The sequence below is a fragment of the Onychostoma macrolepis genome, chromosome 20 (assembly GCF_012432095.1).
Source record: "Onychostoma macrolepis isolate SWU-2019 chromosome 20, ASM1243209v1, whole genome shotgun sequence".
In the NCBI taxonomy this organism is placed as follows: Eukaryota; Metazoa; Chordata; class Actinopteri; order Cypriniformes; family Cyprinidae; genus Onychostoma; species Onychostoma macrolepis.
The window spans coordinates 24,047,313-24,071,155 of record NC_081174.1 but is presented as its reverse complement, the minus strand read 5'-3'; the positions used below and the strand labels follow the sequence as shown (position 1 = coordinate 24,071,155).

At 35.6% G+C, this 23,843-nt stretch overlaps 1 protein-coding gene across 1 annotated transcript; it reads right to left on the bottom strand.

Annotated features, from left to right (window-relative positions):
* Window positions 1-90: 90 nt before the first annotated feature.
* On the bottom strand, window positions 91-23,648 carry gtf3c2 (general transcription factor IIIC, polypeptide 2, beta). Its single transcript, XM_058755095.1, has 19 exons — window positions 23,443-23,648; window positions 22,624-22,845; window positions 22,270-22,489; window positions 21,457-21,757; window positions 21,269-21,345; window positions 21,082-21,159; window positions 20,906-21,004; window positions 19,771-19,998; window positions 19,565-19,676; window positions 19,335-19,446; window positions 12,057-12,088; window positions 11,298-11,427; window positions 11,043-11,187; window positions 9,433-9,594; window positions 9,266-9,353; window positions 9,066-9,185; window positions 8,818-8,985; window positions 4,727-4,834; window positions 91-1,830 (listed from the first exon to the last, which is right to left on the bottom strand). Exons 2-19 carry the CDS (start codon window positions 22,805-22,807, stop codon window positions 1,609-1,611), a joined length of 2,586 nt encoding a protein of 861 aa, XP_058611078.1. The 5' UTR covers window positions 22,808-22,845; window positions 23,443-23,648; the 3' UTR covers window positions 91-1,608.
* Window positions 23,649-23,843: the final 195 nt, after the last annotated feature.

The window sequence follows — 23,843 nt, the reverse complement described above, 5'->3', positions numbered from 1 at the left end:
TGTCTCTCACAAGAATAATTATACCATGTTCTAATAATTGGTGGTAAACGACAAAGCAATTTTATCTAAAATGATGAAACAATACAAATACACTTTTCTGTACCCTTTAACAATTCAGTAAACAGTACAAAAGAAATATAATTTACAAAGTATGAATATTTACTGTTAAAACAGCCCAAAACTACTAACCATATCTTGAGCCTCACAGTCAGATTGAGATATTTAAATTAACACTCTAAATTGAAATCCATAATAATAAGCTTTCTTATTTAATCTTATCTGACAGACCACAGCAGCATTAATCTGGCTGACACCTTTCCAGATTCTCATCACTGGAGTCAATTACATTCACTCAGACAAAATTGAGGTCATGAATTATGAGGCGGGTATCAAGTTGCATCGGATCTTAACATCAGAATGCTATTGGTTCAGGGACAATATTAACTCCATGTTGCCCTTACAAATTTGGCTAGACCTGAGTAAGAAGAATGTAAAAGAGGTAATAAAGACTTGAAATAGGTAGGAATAACAATAATGTACAAGAAAGCTCAAGATACAGAATTAAAGGAATCGTGCTGCCAAAAATGAGCATTTTGACTACTTACCCTCATGTCTTTCCATACCTGTATGATTTTATACCTTCTGTGGAGCACAAAAGGAGACATGTTCACGAATGTAACGGCCACTCTTTTCCATATTAAGAAAGTGAAAATCTAGGCTCCAAAGCTTCAAATTACCAAAATTTCAGAAAACAAATCAAAACAATGAAGTATTGCTTGTTCTAACGGAACATAAAACAGGCCCAGATTTAGGTTACATATAATCTTCTCATCATATTTGCAACGCTGCACTGTGATTGGACATGTAATTGTCCATGATTGGTCAACTTGCATTGACAACAGAACTAACATACTATCTAAAGGCCTGATATTTGAATATATGTAGATGAGGACAGTGAAGGACAAGAATTTACATATAGAATGGAAAAACAATTGTTTTCATGTTCCACAGAAGAAATAAACTCAGGTCTGAAACGACATGGGTGATGATGTTTAATCTTTGTGTTACTGTTCCTTTAAAATGAACATTTAAGCAGCTAGAGCTAAAGGAAAAAAACAGATCTCGATACGATAGCTAAATGAACAGATCCAATCAAATGTTTTCTCACTAAATGTCAAGATGGATACGTTTTATCATTATATAGCACTGAACTGGAACAAGAGGAAACCGAGAATAACGCTCCCCGTAAATGACACAGACATAAGTGCTGATGATTTCATTCTCCACACATACTTTGGAAAGTACAATGCATTAAGATAAAGATACTAAACTAAAAACAACACAAACAGACATTCTGTCTGAGCTTCACAATGGTGCAAAGAAGTTCAAAAGGTTTTCCTCTCAGTACAGCACTAATACTAATAAAACAAAACGCACAAAAATATAAAACCAGGAACATACAGAGGCTTGTATCAAAATAGTTTTCCTTCTTTCAATATAAGTTAAGTATAAAAAGTGTGTCATCAGTTTTCTAAAAATGACAGTCTCAGCCTATTATGACAGCACAGTCCATTTCAGGATAGAGCTGAGAGGCTGTGGGGGTGGAGTCTAGTTCACTTGTACTGTATCCGCTGTGCTGTGACGGACAGCTGTTGCAGAGTCATCGGGCTCCTGAGACTGGAACATGGCGCTGAACTGGGCTTGAGCTTCACGCAACTCCTTGAGCATCACGGAGCAGCTCAGTCCACGTGCACAGTTCACACGCACCAAACCCGACTGCCCGGCCGACAGGATCCAGTTGTACGCATCCATGTTTGGGTTAAAACGGACCTGAGAGAGTATAAAAGTAGATAGTTTGATTCATTGATTTGAATCATTCACTTCACTTAATTGGCGAGTAGCTTGCATTTGGCACTTGATTAATGTTAATTTTGGCCCCTGTGTGTGTGTGTATATATGGTCTGAACCTCTACTCAGATTAATTAGTAATTACAAAGGTCTGATTAACCCTTTGTTCCTGCATGTCCTCTGTGGGTCACTGGACTATACAGCAAGCAATAAAGCATTTCAGCACAGCTCTAATCATTCTGTGCATGTGGCTCTGCTCAACAATAAACAAGTCTGCTGCTGGAAGACATCTAGTTCTGCCTGTAACTTCTTCCTTGACCACAATTCTCCTTTCTGAAATGATGTTTTTGAATGAAAGTTTGATCTTCAAACTTTTAGATATATCTTACATGGCATTTTACAACAAAATAGATAAAGAAAGAATAATTTAAAAACAAAAGAATAAAAATTTAAAACAGCCTATCATTTTAATGATTAAACTATCCATATGATGTGTATACATGTGTATATATAAATATACACATGAACATGTATATTTTAATATATATATATATATATATATATATATATATATATATTATAACACATGTACCAAATATGCATATGTAAAATATGTATATATATACACACAATTATTTCTTAAATATGTGTGTATTTATATTTACATATAAATATACACAGTACACATATCGTGTCAACACAAACTTTTATTTTTTGGAAACGATTAATTGCATTAATCAATTTGACAGCACGTATGTATATGTATGTATATATATATAAAATAACATTTTTCATATTTTACAAATTATATCAGCATAACATTATGAGGACAATTAAATCTAATCAAAACTGAATTTCTAGTAGAATTTTGCAGCACAGGAACAACAAATTTACTTTATACAGAGAAATAACTAATCATTACATCTATTCCTTATTGTGTCTTATTCAGAAAAATTCACCTTCTCAATCTACACAGGCTGCTTTCCTACTCTCCTCCCATCATCCACTCTAGATCCAGAGTGACATTTTCCTAATTTTACAGGCCATTAGCTTCCGTCCATCTTCTTGCTTAACTCTCAGCAAACCACCCTCTCTTTCACTGGCCTGTGTAAATACAGCAGTGCACTGACTCTGCTACACACAACTCTAGCTTATCTAAAACCAGTAACAATACAGCTTATACAGGTTCAGTCTACACAAGGTGATTGTTGATAGATCACCTTTTGGGGAACATATTTAGAACCAGAATCTTATAGACCCTTTTTCTGTTAGTAAACATTGTGACGTTTTTCTGTGGGCGGGGCTTGGCTGGAGGCAGAAAGATACACGCTAGCTATGAAGTTTGTTAGCTTGTTTTTTTAACAATGGCTGGAGAAAATCCGATTTTACCTGCATATGTAAGGTCACTCACTGTGCAGGAACATTATTGTTATTTAAATAAGTTAACTTTAATGGACAAAGTCAGATTGGCCGACCCTATGCTCATGGATGGACGATCTGACAGGATTACCTCCGACTGAGTGACTCGAGTCGCATATAACGTTAGAGAAACCTAACGAGTAGTAAAGAGAAACTCACCTGTGTCTATCTAGTCATGAAGATGTACATATATTTCAACTTCACCAGGCTATTTTTACAGCTAACGTTACATGAGAGTGAACCGGGCCAAAATACAAAAAGTAAGTTAAACATTCAATGTGATGGATATATTATTTGAAGATGTATGTATCATGGCCAAATAGTTATTTTAAAGTATATACATCCTGTAAATTATGTAAGTTAAGTTTACAATACTTTACATACAGTAAATTTAAAGGAAGATGTGAATAGTTTCTAGAAATAAAAATTCCAGAAATTAATTTTGAACTTTGTGTTTGATTATTCTGTCTTACTAAGTTCTTAGAAAGTCCAGCCACTATCAATCACAACAATGTATATTACAGATGAATAAGCATATAAATCGTCAGTTTGTTGTTTTACACACATGCACACAGACATTATTTCATAGTTGTGAGATGCATAAGAAATCTTTAGACACGTAACACAAAGCATAATCCATAACAACAAAAGACAATACTTTATTTAACCTTTTCTGATAAGTGTGCGCTGCAAACGCAGCATTTTTGACGATAGTCTCTGTCCAGTCCGCTCGTTTTATCTCGTTTAACCACAGCTGTCGTCGTTTTTTTTGTCTGGCAGTGTCAGCAGGTATGCGTTAAAATTTAAAATTGGAGCCTGTACTACATAGATTCTTGCATCCAACATCACAACAAGATGATATTTTAAGCTCCTTGTGTAGCCAAATCTGCGCTGGTTTGAATGGGCCGCCTCCAGTTTTCCCTTTGTTTTGCCTCCAGACGTAATCGTGACGTCGGCGCAAAAAGGGTCTATATTACATGGTGAAAGTATACATCAGATTTTTTTACACAGCTCTCTTGAATACTTGATTTTGATTGGTCTTTGGCAGATTCCCATGGTCTAGTACAGGGGTGCCCAATCCTGCTCCTGGCGATCGACTGTCCTGCAAAGTTCAGCTCCAACTCTAATCAAACACACCTGCCTTTAAGTTTCAAGCGATCCTGGAGACCTTAATTAGTTGCTTCAGGTGTGTTTGATTAGAGTTGGAGCTGAACTTTGCAGGACAGTCGATCACCAGGAGCAGGATTGGGCACCCCTGGTCTAGTATGTGGTCAAAAACTACTAAAAATTCTCCTCGGATTTCAGATGTTATCCTGACGCAAAACAAGAATCAGATGCAGCTGGCATGCAGATTTTCAGGTTATTTCACAGCTCTACTACACTGATAGGGTGCTGCAGTTGTCAGTGAGGGCCTCACCTGGGCTTGTAAACTGCTGTATAGAGATAAATGCAATCTTACCTTGTAGAGCGCGCTCAATGGCATCTGGTCCACTTTAGCAACACCTTTGATCTCATGCTGGTGCAGGTGCTTCATCATGGCCCGATTTTCACTCTTAGCAAAGTTACCCTGAGAGAAAAAAAAAGAAAATCAAACAAACGAAAAACAAGGTGTGAATACCCGCTCCAGAATGAAGCAAGCACTAGATAAGTAGGCATAACTTTACTGTTCCCACGCTTTGATTGTGGGTATCATCGACAACTTCACATTACAATCCATGTCACAATATCATAATTAGATCACTACTGAAACCCAGCGCATCTAGTTTCAATCTATCATCTCGCAGTTTGATTTACTATTGCACATTACACTGCATCACTGTTCACAAAGCAACAGAAAAAAGACTGTCATACTTGATTGGAGCTAAATATGGGTGTCTTTCATGAAAATCTTTCTTTTTATGAAAGAGTGACAAGTGCATTCTAGAAATGAAGTTACTATTACAGTATAAGACTTAAAAATAATGACTTAAGGTTCTGTCACTTCCTCACACAAAGCTAGATCAACACAATCAATTAATACACCAATATTAAAATTCTAGATAACACAATTATTTTCATATGGCAGATTAACAATAAATGACCGGTTATAATATTTTAACATTATAATGTTAATATTCAGTCTAAAACTAATCCAAAATCACAATATGTAAATAAATTTGCTATACACTACAAGTCAAAAGTTTTTGTATTTGATCTAAAGTAGAGCAAAAACAGTAAGATTTTGAAACATTTTTCACAAAATGACTGCTTTTGCTGTATTTTGGATCAAATAAATGCAGGCTTGGTGAGTTCAAAAACTTTATTCAAAAACTTTTGATTGGTAGTGTATACATATCATAACATGCCATAAACACCATGTTTAGTACGGTCCTGATTAAAGATATTTAACAAAAGATGTCTATATGTATGATGTCTATAATAGCTGATTTTACAGAAATGACCCCATTTAAAATTATACATACGCTTGATTATTAATACGGTGTGCCATTACTTGGATGATAGAGGCCCCAGAAGGAAACACAATTCACTATGGGGGTGAAAACTTTTGAACAGAATTAAGTAAGTATCTTTTTCTTTTCTTTTTTAAATTTAGTTCTGCCCTTCAGGAGCTACAAAATATCCTTACATATTTCCCAGAAGACAAAATAAGTACAATTTAACAATTCCCCCCCCCACCCCCTCTTAATACTTTAGTGACTAAAGTATTTAGTATGTTCATCAGTGACCGTTCTCATTTCCTGACAATCGAACCCATACCCTTGGCATTGCTAGTGTCTTGCTCTACAATTAATGTACTGAAAAAGAACCAAATACAGCAGATAATCCAACAGTGGTCACAGTCCAGTGGTATCATTCAGACTATTGTTCTTTTAATGTGTGTGTGCAGGGATGACTGAGGAGAGTTCAATTAGCACAACTCAAATGGCTCCGTTTCCCAAAAGAATCGTAAGCTTAAGTAGATCGTAGCACCACTGGCACCAATGTTTTCTATGATCAACTTAACTCACAATGCTTTAGAGAATCACAGCCCTGGCCTCAAAGTGGACATGTGCAGTGTGCCGTGGATGGATGGACGGATGGGGGTGGAGCGCTGGAGCGTGAGACAGAAGAACAGATGGAGCATCTCTGTGATGGGGGGTAGGCCTCCAGGCGGGCATGACTTTAAATTAATGAAGGGTGCAGAACTTAATCAACATATAACACATCTGATGCAGGATGAGTCTCATGGGGATACGAAAGAGAGGGGTGCCACTATGCTAACATGCAGACTCTCCACTCGCTCAGGTGTGCTGGGAAAATAACTAAGCCAATAAATCCAATCCGGCCACGGCACCTGCACAGTCCGAGTGTAATGATCTGTGCAATAGGCTGCAGTACACAGTCGCTATCACACACAGCTTATACACACACTACCGCTATCATATTCACACATTAATGAGGCCACTAATGGATTTTTACATTGTCTTGCAAACACATACATACAAGTCAATGTTGTACACACAAAAACATTCAGAAAATCAGGGGCGAACCAACCATTATAACACGTCCCTCCCACTTCTAGCAATTTACACCCATTGTTGTTGAGTATTAAAGGGATACGAAAATTTTGTCATTAATCTCTTACCCCCATGTCGTTCCAAACCCGTAAAAGTTTCGTTCGTCTTCAGAACACAATTTAAGATATTTTGGATGAAAACCGGGAGGTTTGTGACTGTCCCATTGACTGCCAAGTAAATGACACTGTCAAGGCACAGAAAAGTATGAAAAACATAGACAAAATAGTCCATCTGCCATCAGTTGTTCAATCTGAATTTTATGAAGCGACGAGAATACTTTTTGTACGCAAATAAAATAAAAATAACAATATTTATTCAACAATTCGTCTCCTCTCTGTGTCAGCGTATCGCCATTTTGGAGAGCATCCAATGGACGCAAAGTGCGTATGTTATTCTCTGTCATTACTAACACATGGATACGCTGTTTCCGTTCAAATCAAAGCGTAAATAAACGTACAATACGTATCCATGCGTTACTGATGACAGAGAATAGCGTATGCACTTTGTGTCCATCGGATGCTCTCCAAAATGGCACTACGCTGAGACAGAGAGGAGACGAATTGTTGAATAAATATCGTTATTTTTATTTTATTTGCGTACAAAAAGTATTCTCGTCGCTTCATAAAATTCAGATTGAACCACTGATGGCAGATGGACTATTTTGGCGATGTTTTTCATACTTTTCTGTGCCTTGACAGTGTAATTTACTTGGCAGTCAATGGGACAGTCGCAAACCTCCCGGTTTTCATCCAAAATATCTTACATTTTGTTCTGAGGACGAACGAAGCTTTAAGGGTTTGGAACGACATGGTGGTAAGTGATTAATGACAAAACTTTCATTTTGGGGTGGAGTATCCCTTTAAAGGGAGAGTTCAACCAAAAATGAAAATTCTGTCATGATGTACTTACCCTCATGTCAATCTAACCCTTTGGTTCATCTTCTAAACACAAATTATTATATTTTTAATGACACCTGAGAGGTTTCTGAAAGTCTAAGTAAATAAAACTAAAATAACCAAAAAAAGATCCAAAAAGGTGTCAAAACTAATTTATTTGAATCAGATGGTTTAATCTAAGTCTTGTGAAGAGATAGTCACTCTATATGATGAACAGATTTATTTTAGGATTTAATTTACATCTAAATAATGATTGACACAAATACTTGCACATAATGTAAATAGAAGTTTGTTTACAAATGTCATTGTTTTTTGTGTATCCCATATGAGATGTATATGTGTTTGTGTTAAAAGCTTAAATCATATAAAGCAATCATATCTTTCAGAAGACTTGGATTACATGGCACGCTTCATATGGATTCTTTTTACAAGCCTTTATAAACTTTTTGGATTCTTTTAAGATCTGGTATTTCAATGGACAAACAGAAACCACTCAGGTTTAATTAAAAATATCTTAATTTGTGGTTTGACGATTAACCAAAGGCTATGGGTTTGGAATGGCATGAGGGTGAGTAAACGATGACAGAATTTAAATTTTTGGGTGAACCATCTCTTCAAGTGCAAAGTCATATAAAACGACACCTCCAAGTAACCCTAATATGGCTAGCGCCAGCCCGCTTTTCAACAAATCAGCAGCTCAAACTTTATAGCATGACAATAGCATGATTCCCAGGGAAAACAAGAACTGCCAAAATGTAAACATGTGCCTTGAATGCAGTGTAAGTTGCTTTGGATAAAGTTTGTCTGCCAAATGCATTATATAATTAATATTCATAAGCCTGCCTGCCTGATAATGTTTGCAGTGCACCACATTACTTTTTAAAAAGATTTTTACATTTATTATTATTTTGTGCAGAGCTCTGGTAAAAATGAAAGGTGATTATGTGGCAACAAAAGATCAGTGCTCTCAAAATCTGATTTCCTACATCATTTCCTAAGCACAGAGAACTTGTCATGAAGAAAACTGCTCGACAATGATAAAATTAAACAATGACTGCACAAAAGTCATTTAAAAGTCATCTTTTTGAGTTTCTCACCAGGTCCAAGTCATGAAAGTGGAGATAGTACTTTCTGATTGCTCCTTTGTAACTCAGTGGCTCCTTCCTAGGATTACTTGCAGCATTTTCCACTTCCTCCTCTTCCTGTTCTTTATCTCCAAGCCTCTGACCGGGTTGAAACTGGACCATGTCAGTCCTGTACACTGACTACATGGGTTAAGCAAAATAGTCAATGTTAATTCAAGGTTTGCGTATGTGGGAATTCAGATAGCGATAAAGAAACGTACATATCTCCGTCGTCTAATAGTGCTGGGGTCGATGTCCATTTCAGGAAGCAAACTAAATAAACAATCTCCTCCATTGTCCACAACGGCAAAAGTATTTATCCAATCAGACATTGAAAGGCTCTGAAAAAAGTCGTTTTGTCATTATTAAACCATTTTGTCAATACTAAACCATGTAGAGATGTTATGAAATGTCTACATACCCAAATAGTAGCTTTTCTAGGACACACAAAGTAAGGCTTGATTCCAAGGTAACCTGAATCAAAATAGTGAACCCCATGTTGTCCAAACCTACACAGTGCAAACGATCATTTAATAAAAATATAAACATGTTGACTGAATAAAACTTCAAAATATCATATAGACTAACGTAGCAAAGCAACACTCTTGAGCCATCAGGATGCCGCTCCAAAAGAGGGGCCAGTAAACTTCAGGGGACAAGCAGCGCTTTACTGCCAAAAGAGGCATGTAGGTTTTTCTCACGTCCCACATTTTTGCCATGCGGTCATCCCCGACTGTCACCAACAAGTTACTGTCAACAACAGCACACAACAATAGCAGATAAAAACATTATGTACTGTAATTCATGCTTTTTTCATACCTCATCACAACTGCAGATAAATCAGTATTTTAGAGAACATTCAAAAATAACATTCCCATAATGTTTGTGCAGCTATGAAAATGGATGTTGTCTGTTTTTTTTTTTTTAAACATTTAACAATGCTTTGAGCTGAGTTGTAGTTAAGATCAAACTAGCAAGCTTCTAGTTACCACTACGCTACACCATCCCCCCCAGAAAAGAGGGACCAAAGCTGCTGTGAGCTAGTGTCCTGTCATTGAGATTAGTATACGATGCAATCTGGGAGGAAATTATGTCAATTCAGTGTCTGTACTTCTCACATCTGGACAGTAAATGGGCAGAAGAGCCAGCTGATCCCCCTGCAAACCCTCTGCTTGAATGCTTGAAATTTGCTACATGCGTACAAATTGCAATCCTTCAGAGCAATAACACACAGAGACTGTTCTGCTTTTTCTGAGGTTGAGATATATTTGAATTCTACATTTTGCGTCTAAAGAACAAGAAAAAAAAATTTCCAAACACAAAAACATCTCCACTTGATTTCACTAGTCCCCTATGGTGAGTGGGATAGGGTGTCATTTTCCAAATGAACTTCTCTAATGCCACTTACAAGAGTCTCTTATAAGGTCACAGTGCTTTAAGTGTAAGTGCTAAGAGCGGGCTGCTGAAACTACTGATGCTGAAACAACACATGATTGGAATGGTAATGTATTTGATCTAGACTGCTTCTCTGTTACTAAATGAGAAAACTCCATGGGTGTGCTGTATCATAGCATGAATATCATAGAGCTAATGTCATACAAGAAGATTTAAATACACTACGAATACCAATGAAATTAATGATACTGTACACTACAATCAAATATATCAGGCATAACAAAAGGTGTTAGCATGAAATATTTTCACAGTTTATATTCAGTTAAGATCAAGAATCTCCTTTAACAAATGTACACTTCTGTTTAAAAGTTCCAAATAACTACAATTTTAAATGTTTTTGAAATAGGTCTCTTATGCTCATCAGGCTGCATTGTTTTTGATAAAAACAGTAATATTGTGACATATTATCAAAATCTGCTTTCTACTTGAATATATAATTTATTCCAGTGACAGTAAAGCAGAATTTTTAGCATTACTTCAGTCTTTAGTGCCACATGATCCTTCAGAAATCACTCTAATATGCTGATTTGGTGCTGAAGAACATTTCTTCTTATTATGAATGTTGAAAGCAGTTATTCTGCTCAATATTTTTGTTCCAGGATTCTTTCATAAACAGAAAGTTCAGAAGAAGATCATATATTTAAAATAGAAATCTTTAATCCCAATCAAAAAAAAAAAAAAAAGTAAAGTAGTCTTGTCTAATCTGACATAGTACCGTATGATGCTAGACTGATGGTTCTCACCTTGAGGCTTTGCACCAGCACAGGGTCCGGATGTTTTCGTCATGAGCATAGAAACAGTGGTAAGGGTAGAGATACACACCTCCATCTGGAGACTTGACTTTCAGTAGTGTAGACTTACTAAAAAGATCCCATAAACCAACCATACCTGGAAAAGAAAGTGAAGTGATTGCAATATGCATATAAACCAATCTATTTACAATTAGCAATTCTGTTTAGAAGAACATAGAGGCCTATAGACAAAACATATGAAATCACCATCATAGAAGCCAGCAGCCAAGAGGTTATGTGGTTTGACTTGGAGCCAATCCATAGCAAAACACAGACCACTTTGACCTTTATGATCCGCCTGGTTGGAGCCCATCTTCAAAGTCAGAACCTTCTTCACCTGCAAAAACACTTCACAATAAAACTCACTAGAACTTACATCTGAAAAGATAAAGAATTATATTTAAGAAAATATATATAAATTGCATAAATTTATATAATCTTTCAATCTATATGCACCATTTATAGTATGTAATTAATATTAATAAATAATTAATAATAAAGGTTTTCATGATAATCACAATTTAACATTTGCTCAGTAGTCAATAGCTATATATAATTAATTCATTCATTAATTAAGTTTCGTTCTGGCATTATCCAAAAAAAGGTCTGCATTAATCCTCATCTCTGCGCTTAACATTTCGTTTGAGAAGCCCCTTCTACCATGACAGCTAATTTCCAAAAGATCATCTCTTGGATGTGTAAAAATGTTACGTAGACAGCCCATAAAACAGCCCAGAGGAGCCATACTGAGAACAGTTTTAGTGAAAAGTCACCTCAACTGTGAAATTGAGCTACAGTGAAAATTACACGTCAGATTCAAGCAAACATTCCAATGATCTCTTGCAATTCAAGTCAGATGCTTTAGGTCTAATGCAGTGAACGTGTAATATGTAATTTATTGAAACAAAGACTGAGGTCTTATCTGTGAGAATACGAGGCATGCTAGCAGAGTGGATATTGACCTACCCGGCATATCAGCGGTGCTTGGCTGGTTTCTCCTATTGGAAAACACATAAACGTGTTCAATGCTGTGCACTTATAGATATGAGCATTACTAGTCAACACACGACTGTATTTATCAAGAAAAACAATCAAAGGAACAAGGATCAAATGACATGTGCTTATTTGAAATAAAGTAAAGGGTAAATAAGCAGCAGTTTAGCTTAATGTCATCATTTAAAGGGGTCATACACAGTACATTCTATCTAATACCTTAATTTTTTTGTGTGCATCAAACAGAGTCATGATTTAGCTTATGACCATTTTCCACTCTCTCTCTCTCTTGGACCATTATAATTAAATGGGCTGTTTTTGCTACTATTGCTAGTAAGACTTTTTTTATGTACATGCAAAATGAGTAACAGCACATTACTGAATAGATTAGAACTAACAGATTTCTCTAATTAAAACAAATTTAACACAATCAGTACTACAAACACTGCAAAATCTGGAAGTTTGAATCAGATGTCTGTGTTTATCTGTATGGCTGTAGTGGCTGTGCTTTAAACAGGGATGCATATTCTCAATAAACCAACAATATAAAACAAAAGTGAAGTGCTAGAGGTGGTGAATAGAGTCACGTGTATGAAAGTGTGAGAGACTTTGGACAGACACTATGTGTGTATGAGTGTGCAAAAGTGATATATAGCCGCGCGGCTTTAGGTCGGAGCCGTACAGAGCGGTGAAGGGTCGATCGGATCGATAAAGCATCGCACTTCTGATCCACTCATTCTGGCAGCGTGGCAGACAGCCCTGACCAGGGGCCCTTTCTCTGGGCTGACTAAGGTCTTTTTGATTGACAGGCCTGGAGGAAATGGGTGTCAGGTATTCGGCTGAAATTCATAGCCTTAAACACTAACAACTGTGTAGCGATGCATCTTTTTTGTCATTTCAATTATAGATCCTTGTCTGATGAAAACAAGCCAGTAAATTATCTCCATTGAGAAGGGAGGAGTCTGCGTCGCTCTCGTCACTTTTTTACCGGAGACACTTTCACTTCAGAGAAAACCTATTTATAATTATCTACCATAAAACCTCCAGACCTGAGAACATAATGGGAAGTGGGAATGTGGTTAACTGTTTTATCACTAGCCTTTTGAAACATGTTGTATAATTGCTACTGTGGGACCTTTTCGATCAATAAACAAACCAATAATCAATCTACAGTAAGAAAATGTTCAAATTAATGCAATGATTTGAATCAGTGAATACAATACAGTGATTTGCATGAAATTAGAAGAAAATATAAATGAACAAAAACCTAAAGAAAAAATTAAAGGGCACCTATTAAGCAAAATCCACTTTTAAATGGTGTTTGGACATAAATGTGTGTTGGCAGTGTGTGAACACAACCACCCAACAATAATAAAAATCCATTCACTTCTCATTTTTTAATCCGCTTTAAACAAAGTCAGTCTCACTAGGCCTGCTGTTTTGACTCTCACCGCAGTGTGACGTCACATTTCGGAGGGCCGGGCCACAGTGGCTGATTGACAGCCCTGTGTTGCTATAGTTTCCGCTCTCAGCGGTTACACTGTCTTTCATTTTCGAGCAGCTGTAACATCAACAATGTCTCGCAAGCAATCCCGGTGCTCTGTGCTTGGATGCAAGACTGAACATAAGTGTCTTCATTTTCTCCCAACATCCGAGCTACTGAGGACGCTGTGGATTACTTTCATCTTTCAAGGTAATGCGCCTCAAAATCTACATAAATACATGTATCACTCCAGACTCCTTTGTGAATGTCATGTCATTATAGTGCTTAGCGTTTTAACCATATTTGTGTGCGTACATTAAGTATTTTTAACTGATCAGCGCCGTGTTTTTGAGATTAGTTTGCACCGTTCGTAGTGCGAGATTCGTTCGGTAGCGCGGCAATGACAGGTCAGCGCAGCGCGAGCTCTGTAACATCGCACTGTTTTGTTCCACTTTCAGTGCATTTGGCTTCCCATATGTACGGCCAAACACCGGTTCTCTTGCTCTCAGTTATGTTGCTTATACCGACTGTTTATTGCTATAGATATGTAATGCAGAGAGACGTATACGCGACGCACTCTTCTGGAGACGGGGCGGGAATATGCAGCTCATTTGCATTTAAAGCCATACACTCCAAATCAGCTCTTTTTTAGACACACCCCAAAATGACATTTTCCAGCTGTTATAATAAATGATCTGTGAGGTATTTTGGCCTGAAACTTCACAGACACATTCTGGGGACACCCAAGACCAATATTACATCTTGTAAAAAGGGGCATAATAGGTGCCCTTTAAACAAAGACAACTAAAACAAAAATAGCAATAAAAAACTAAATTAAAGATCACTAAACAAATAAATATGGAAAACAAACAAAAAGATAAAATCAAAGCAAAAGTAAAACAAAAAAACAAAAGCTGAATAACAAAATATAAACCAAATGTTCCTTTACATTTATATGCACAATAAATATTAACAAAATATTAATAAATAAAGTCTAAACAAAAACAAAATAAAAGCTAAATAAAAAGCAATACAAAAAATAAAACTACATAAGCAAACTACTAAATTACAATAAAACAGCATTAAATTAAATTAAATAAAACAAACTAAAAAAGCAATGCAAAACTAAATTAAGACAACTAAAAGTAATATTAAAAATTAACAAAAACATCAAATAAAAGCAAAATAAACGATAAAAAAAGTAAAATAAAAAATAAAATAAAACCACATTCCTTTACATTTACAAATATTAACAAAATAAATAAATTAATAAATAAAAACCTTTAAAAAACGAAATAAACGCAATAAAAACTAAATAAAAAGTATTAAAAAACTAAATAAAAATACATAAACAAAAAACTAATACCAATAAAACAAAATTAAATAAAAAAACAAAAAGTTAAATAAATCAATTAAAACAAATTAAAAAAGTAAAAAAAAATTAAAAGCAAAAGCAAAATAAAAAAAAACAAAGACCATAAAAAAAGACAATAAACCCCAAAAAAAAAAAAAAAAAAAAAAAGATGGTCATTTATATGCACAATTTCTCTCTAACACACTCTCTGCACCACACACATGCTATAAAAGCCAAAGAACAGGTCTGAGGTCGGTGAGAAAGATTGTACGCTCAGTAATGAAGGTTAGTTCCCTGAGGGTGGAAAGAGTTCTTGGCCAGAGCTCGTTGCCGGGTCACTGACCAAAGACTTCAGGAGAGTGAGTCCAGCAAGAACCACAAACAGCCTGTCAACAGGAAACGGTTTCTGAGCCCATCCCAGGGCCAGTCTGGAGATGTTAAACTGGCGGAGTGTGAGAAGCAATTTCTGTGGTAATATCAGGAGAATACAACGGGAATACAAAGAGTAGCAAGAGAAAGAATAGCATTTGAAAGGTCATACAGCATCATTAAAAAAAAAACTCGAACATTCAACCAGGCTTTCTTTCTCTTAAATTCCCCTTTTAATACTTCACTAAAAATTGACACTAACAGATTCAGTCCTTTGAGAGAAAGAGATTTTTAAACAAAGCATTTGTTACATCCGAACAGCTCCTTCTGGCCTCAGGAAAGTGTAATTAGGAAAACATTAAAGCTTAGAGTAGGATCAATGAATTAGAAGCTTACAAACAGAGAGAATAAGACACTGGCAGCACTGAAGAGAAGAGATGGTTCATTAATGAACGAGGGCGGTTGTGTTTCTTATCTCTATTGGAGCAGGGCCTGAGTCTACCACACAGAGGGCCCCAGAGGGACCAGAAGGATGGACCGTATCACTACTCAATAACTAGAGAAATCTAGTACAAAAGCTGAATGTCTGAATGATAAATAGTGAGGATGGCAATGAAATGGCCCTTGTTTGCTAGTGTATTAAGGGCAGTGGAAAGTTTATTACTCATACTGTGTTATGAGGATGGGGATGTGAATGACAATGTATTTAAAAGTGTCCAGGATTATTTAAAAAAATAAAAAAAATAAATAAAAAGAAATCACAGTTTAATTCCATCATATTTCCAGGTTTTCCATGACCATTCTTGACAAAACATATTTAAGATTATTTTTTATTAAATTACACCTTATTCAAATATTAAGTTATTACATTTTATTGAAATTATTATTTTATTTAAATTATAGATTTTTATTTAATTATATGTTCAAATAATATTATATTTAAATTACTTTTGCTGTATTTTAAATTACTTGTTGCACTTATGCTGCTTTTTTGATAATTTTTCAGGAATAGAAAGTTGAAAGGAACAGCATTTATTTGAAATAGAAAGGTTTTCTGGCATTATGTCTTTTATGTTACTGTCAGTAAATGTAATGCTGAATAAAAGTATTATCTTTAAAAAAAGGGGGGGGGGCCTTACTGTACCTTAAACTTTTAAATGGATGTTGAATAATAAATCAAATTTATATTTTTATAAAATTACATTTTGTTCAAAAGCTTTTCAAATATTAAATTTTAGTCAAAAATGTATTTACTTTAATATTAATATTTATTTATAATAATATTTATATAATCTAAAAATATTTTTAAAAAATATGATAATAATATTTCATTTATATTTATATGAATTAGTATTATAGAATTATGACTATAACATTAACAAACCAAGAACATTGCAACCACAATTTTGCATTACTGTATCTTAAAATAGCGTATTATATTGTAAAACAATGATTTTACTGCAGGTAATAGGTGCTGTTAGGCACAACAAAGCAATGTTTCCATGATGTTTAAACAAGACTGCTACACGAGTTACAAATTAGGTTTCAGTGGTACAATGGGAAAAGTTAATGGTTCGCTTCTTACTGGGTTCAAACCTGCAACCTTTCAATTTGCAGCTTTGATCTTTAACCGGTACACTACATCACTCAGTATAAATATATTATCTGCTCTTGAGATATGATGGATTGGTAGGCTCCATGCTCAATCAATTAAATTATAATGTGCATTCATCATGTTAACCCAAGGCTGGCATCTGGATCCAGTCAGTAAACACAGTAGTAGCAGATCAGTGCTAGATGGAGAATGCTACACACACACACACACAGACTGTCTCTCTCTCTCTTATGGTCATCATTCAGGATTGTCAGAAGGCTCTTTATAGTTCAACCAAGCCTGTGCTGTGATAACTGTAGAAAAGCTAGCCGTTAGCATTCCCATTTAATGTAAGTAATCTGAATTCTGCAACATCAAAAGCAGCATAATATAATAAAACGCTTGCTATTTACATGCTTCTTGCCAATTTAGTCAGAATACGCTGATATGTTTGAATGGTCATTGGAAAAATACACTTTTTGCTTGCAGAACGGTCAATAGCTCATAAAGCAGACTCAGCTAGGAGGAGAGATCAGTATAACTGTAGATAAGCAGCATTTCACTGCTGTGAAAAGGGGGGCCACTAATCAAACGGCTGAAGGCAGTGAAACTCAAATAAGCACTAGTCCCTCCCTGCTTTTTTCTAGCTCTCTCACGGTGACCGTGATGAATGAGAAGCCCAGGGAGGAGAATCTTTTGCAAACACACACACAAACACACACACACACACACACACACACAGTACAGATAATGTGTGTTTAAGAGAATGAAATAAGAGAGGAAAACAGGGAATGATGCGGTGGATGGCAGGTCATCAGTCTGTTCCCAGCACTCCCTGAGGAGAGGCCATTATGAGCTCCCATGGGACAATCAGCCTACGCTGGCCATTTTATCAGAGCATGAGGCCTTGAGATGTGCAATGAAATAAATTAAAATCCCCACATCCACATCTATGTGCCTGAATAGCTTCAAAAAATATTTGTTTGAAATCCTGTTGTAAAATACTAAAGGTTGACTAATATTGTAAGTAGATTTAAAGGGTATAATAATAATAATAATAATAATAATAAAGATAATTGTTCTTGCTGTTATAATGATTTGATTTAATTGATTCATCTATTCATTCAATAATAATTATAATAATAATAATAATAATAATAATAATAGTTATTATTACTGTTATTATTTAAATAATAATAGTAATTATAGTAATAATAATAACTATTATATAAATTACTACTATTATTATATAATAATATTTTAAACTATTATTATTATATAAATAACTATTGTTATATAATAGTAGTAATAATAATAACAACTACTATTATTGAATGAATGAATCAATTAAATCGAATCATTATAACAAGAATAATTATAATTTATTTATTCATTTAATAGTAATAATAATATTATTATCTATATAATAAGTATATTATAATATTTATTTATATAATAGAAATAATAATAGTTACTAATCATTACATATTACTAATCATTGTTTGTAATCCTTCTTATTATTATTAAATGAATGCATTTTAATTATTGTTCTTGTTATAATCATTTGATTTGACCAGTTCATCTTTCCATTCAATAAAAAAAAATATATATATATATTATTAGTATTATTATGATTATTTTAATAAATGTTAAATAATTATTATTATATAATACTTACTAAATAAAAAATAAACAATTAAATAAATAATGCAGTTAATCAATCTTCTGAACAATTCAGTGTGTTCTGTTTTAAACTGTGTTTTCCAATATTTGTGAAAATTAAGCAAAGACATCATACAAGATAGATTAGCGTTTGTTTAGTGGTAATGGGAAAATTAGAGGACTTGGCTTGAGGCTCTTCTGTCTTGTGCTGCCCTCTTCTGGAAGGACCAACACATTGCACATACATTCCAGCAGAGCAAGCATCTCCAACCCTGCTCCTGCAGAGCTACCATTCCACAGACTTCAGGTCCAGCCCTGCTTCGACACACCAGCCTGTAATTATTAAGTAACCCCGAACATCTAGATTAGCTGGTTTAGGTGTGTTTGGGATTGGAGCTAAACTCTACAGGAAGGTGGCTTTCCAGGAGCAAGATTGGACATCTCTGTTCTAAAAAAAACAGCCTCATGTATCAAAGAGACAGAGAGTGTGAAAATAGTCATGAAAAACTAAACTTTGAATGTCTTTGGAACAACCATTTCAAGTGGACCTGAATGCTAAAAAAAATAATAATAATAATGTAACCTCACTAATGTTCCTGTGGCTCAGTGGTAGAGCATTGCGTTAGCAGCACAAAAGGTCGTGGGTTCAATTCCCAGGGAACACACATACTGATAAATGTATACCCTGAATGCACTGTAAGTCGCTTTGGATAAAAGCGTCTGCTAAATGCATAAATGTAAATGTAAAGAAATAAGAAGCACAGGTTATGCAGATGACCATCTCCTCACCTTTACTCTGATGGTGTGCTGCAAGGGCTTCTGGGTGTGGAAGACTGTAGACACCAATGGTTCCATTAGAGAAAGCTGCTGCTAGAAGACCTAATCTAGGCATCTGTGGAGCCTGAGAAAAACAAAAATACATTTACACCAATGTACCCTACTTAAAAAAAACATTTGTACAGTTGTTTATTAAAAATGTACCATTTTCTCCTTATGAATATTCATTTGTCATTTCTTACCTTTCTGCTGGTAGAGGGCAGCTCCCACACTCCCGCAGGACACCACCTTATATTCCAGATACATCCATCATCTACTGCCAAAGCATATGCTAGATGAGGAGCAGTTGAGGGCCTGAAGTGGTGGGATAAAGTCAGAAATTACCAATTTATTGTAAAACCCAACATTTCCTCTTAAAGCCGATCTGTAAGTGTCTTATCTGGGTCACCTGCTTTTGCACTGAAGGTCTCCGATGTCCCACAGCTGCAGTAAGATAGGGCCTGTGTGCAGCTTATTGATTTTGTGTTCGTCATCCATGCCTTTGTGGCAGTAGATGGCAGCATACTGTCTTTTTGCCGCCCCATCAGGACATGGGCACCACTCCAAGGCCCGCACAGGACCCCCCACAAAGAACAGAGCATCCCAGCGCTCAGAATGATGTGGCAATGATTCAAACCTGCAGATTAGCATACACCATAACATATGAGTAGACACACACTACTGTTCAAATTTTAGGGTCAGTACTTTTTTTTATTATGCATTATTCAGATTTCCATTTAAAATAAATGCTCTTTTGAACTTTCCATTCATTTAAGAATCCTGACAAAATTGTATCAGTTTCCACAAAAATATTATGCAGTGCAATTGTTTTCAACATTGATAAGAAGAAGAAGAAGAAGAAGTTTCTTGAGCAAGAAATCAGCATATTAGAATGATTTCTGAAGGATCATGTGACATGGAAGACTAGAGTAAATCACATTTAACATTTTTAAATATATTTATAATATTACTGTTTTTAATGTGTTTTTTAATCAAATAAATGCAGCCTTGGTGAGCATAAAAGACTTATTTTAAAAACATTTAAAAAATCTTGCCAACCCCAAACTTTTGAATAGTAATGCACTTAAAATAAAAATAAAAACTGATAAGTTGTTAATCTACTAGCGGAGTTTTTCCCAAACTGAGGTATGAACTGCATATTATTAATTATTATTAATTTTACAATTATTTTAAAGTAAAAAGAATCAAAACAAACTATATTTTTATAAATATTTAATTTGTTGAAATAGATAACTATGAACTACAGGGAAACATGAATTTTATTATTAAGAATGCAAATGTTTTGTTAAATTATTCCAATATTAACTCTCAGTGAGTACTTCATGTAAATATTTTAGGACAACAGGGACAAAAAAAAGTTTGGGAATCCCTGTACTAGCTGAAATTATAATTCATATATTAATAACTGCAACAATCACACTGTGTAACAAACATTTGTCCAGAAGAGACAATGACAGCAACTGTCAGTGTCATTCATTTCCTTATTGGCACCCAACTGGTCAGTGTGACTAATGATATCTTACCTCTTCACTGTTTGCAGTTTGATCTGTCCCTTGATGCTTTCCCGTGTAAAGGTAAAAGAAGCAGATTCTTTCTCTTGGGGTAAATATTTTTCAGCCTCACTGTTAATTTGAAACAAAATGACTGTTAAAATTAAGATTTCTCAGATTCCATCAATAATATTTAGCTACACTAATACCTCTTAGACAGGAAATGCCAATCTTTTGCAGAAGGAATCCACTCTGGAAATACCCAGGGGGAAAAGTTTTCATCCCGGCTAGCAAGAGCATTTGGTGAAAGAAGGACAAGCATTATTAAGACACAAGTGATGCAGATACTATGAACCGTTCAATTTTACATCATCTTTTGAAAAGTGGATGGCTTACAATTTTTTGGTCCTACTAAAACAGTTCCAAACGGGCTCCATGACATTGTTAGCCAATCCATTAGGAAGAAGACAGTGCTGTTGAGCAAAACACAATTAAAAAATTAGACAACACAGATATGGAAATTAACGTCAAAATCATCCAACAGTGCAAAAGGTTTAATGAGTATCTGATAATAAACTACTCACATAATTTCCTCTGGGTGGTCTGCTGGATGGTCTGGATAATCTGCGCTCTACATTCAAGCTGAAGTCTGGCTCTGAATCTTCTTCTTCGCTCTCGGCCTCTTCGTCTTTTCCTGGGGAAAAGTCCTCATCGCCATCCGAGTCGCTTTCGTAATCTGGAGTTTTTCTTTTGGTCCCCCTTCCCCTTGCAGTTTTCTTTTTCTGGTCAGTGCCATCCGCTTCGCCAGACTTGGACGTTTCTTTAATTGAGGATTCTGATGGAGCACCAAGATCCTTGGCAAGGTTGTGGAGATAATCTAAAGCACTAATCAAGAAAATTTGATTATTAACAACAACATCATTATAAAATTTTCAGCTGATCAGAACAAATCACATCCTAATGAAATATAACAAGTTTTTAGTTTTACTGGGTAAAAATGCCAAAACTGTTTAGTGATTGAGTTTTCGATTTCCATCTGTTTTTTTCTTTTAAAAAAAGCCACTTTGTGAGTAGCTCAACGGTAAGATTGTTGCCTGATCTGTGGAACAACCTGAGTTCAAGTTCTGATCAGAACATGTCATATGATCATTGATTATTCTGAAGAAAGATGACTCACTGCAATGCATTACTTTCAGTAGATATAATAAATATTGTAATTTAGAAACTGAATAATAGTAATGTCTCCCAAACATATGTTAACACCGAAAGAGCATTTTTTATTAATTTTTTTGCATGTGACTGCTTTATAATGACCAGTTTTAATGCAAGTGATTGTACATTTTGCATACAGCATGCAGCATGGATTTTGGGAAATTGCATACAGCTGGAGAACATACACTTTAGCAGCTCTCCTCTTGGGCCGACCACTAGAAGTGAGTTCAGAAGTATCAGAGACTGCTGAACTGTCATGTTGTGGTGGAGTCTGTGGAATGATCTCCTTTCTTCTCCTTTTGGCGGGAGTCTTTGCCTTTGGTCCTTGCTTCTTTTGGGTTTCCTCTGTATTAAGTGGGTTTTCCTGATCCACACCTAGGGGAACCTTAGAGCTAGGTGTTTGTCCTGCATTGTAAAAAGTGCTATATAAATAACGGTGACTTGACTAAGAAAGTTTCAAAGAACGATGTGGGAATAGATATATTTCTGATTGGACAGACATATAAAAAAAGGTAAAAACGACAAAGTTGGTTACTTACCAGGCATTTGCATCTCTGGCTCCATCTTCTGCAACTCTGAAGAGTCAAGAACTTCACGTGAATCCTGAACCGCTTCTTTACTCTCATGGTTATTCTGTGCTGGTTGCTCATCTCTGTCTTTTTCACATGGCAAACCCATTTTTTCACCTTTCTGCTCACCCAACTTTAGGGCAGCAGCTGCCATTAATACCCGTTCTTCCACAGAACTGCTGCCAATACAGTCTATAAGTACAGAATAATGTTGATTTTACACACAAAGCCACATAAATATATGGATTCTCCTAGATAATATAAGTTTCCATGATATTACAAAGTCAAAAAACACATATCCAAATCCCAAGCTCGGGTTATCATCACCTCATACACAGTTTTATTGGTGATCCCAGAATTATTCAGTAGTAAATCCACGCATGCGCAAAATAGCGATGACAGGCGACTTGGCGACAGCACATTGAGATTACGGTTTTGTTAAACAATAATTAAATCTCCTGCGAGCAAAATAATTAAAAATAAATGCATTTGACATTACTTTGAAGAAAGCTTCCACTCAACATAAAACTGTTTTTAAAATAAATATATAACGTTACTACGTTGAGAAATGTCCCTAATGAAGATCAGTCTTTTCTAAAACACAACTTCATAATAGTCTCAAAAGACTCGCTTGTACTGTAGGAAAGCACAGGAAAGACATGGGCTTTTTCTCCTTACTGACGAGTTTTAACAGTGGCTCAGGCTGATCGTCCCCTCTTTCCTTCAAGCACACAGCAGAAGGTTCACGCGGGTTCGAATCCAACTCACTCGACACAATCAAAGACTCACCGCAGTCAGACGCCAGCCAGATGCAATGTGTCCGATCCTGATTTACATTAAAACGCTAATATTCAGTTGTGCTGTACAGAAATTTGCTGATTTCCACAACACTCTTGGGCTAAAGTATTTTGACATATCAGTTTGCCGTCGCCGCCATGTTGTAACGCTCGCCTATGACCTCGCTTGCTCACTACCGCCCCCTATCCAGCACTGCCGCCAGAGAGGCTTTTAAATCTGTGCGTAATCCCGCCTGACCACGAGGTGGTATCAATGTGGTCAAGCAGAGTACAGCACCTTATTGTCACATGCATGTACAAAAATAATATACACACTCTCCTCCCATTCTCTCCCTTCGATTTTTTTTAAATGTTAAAAAAAAAAAAAAGCCCTCAGGTAATCTTTTGGAGGTG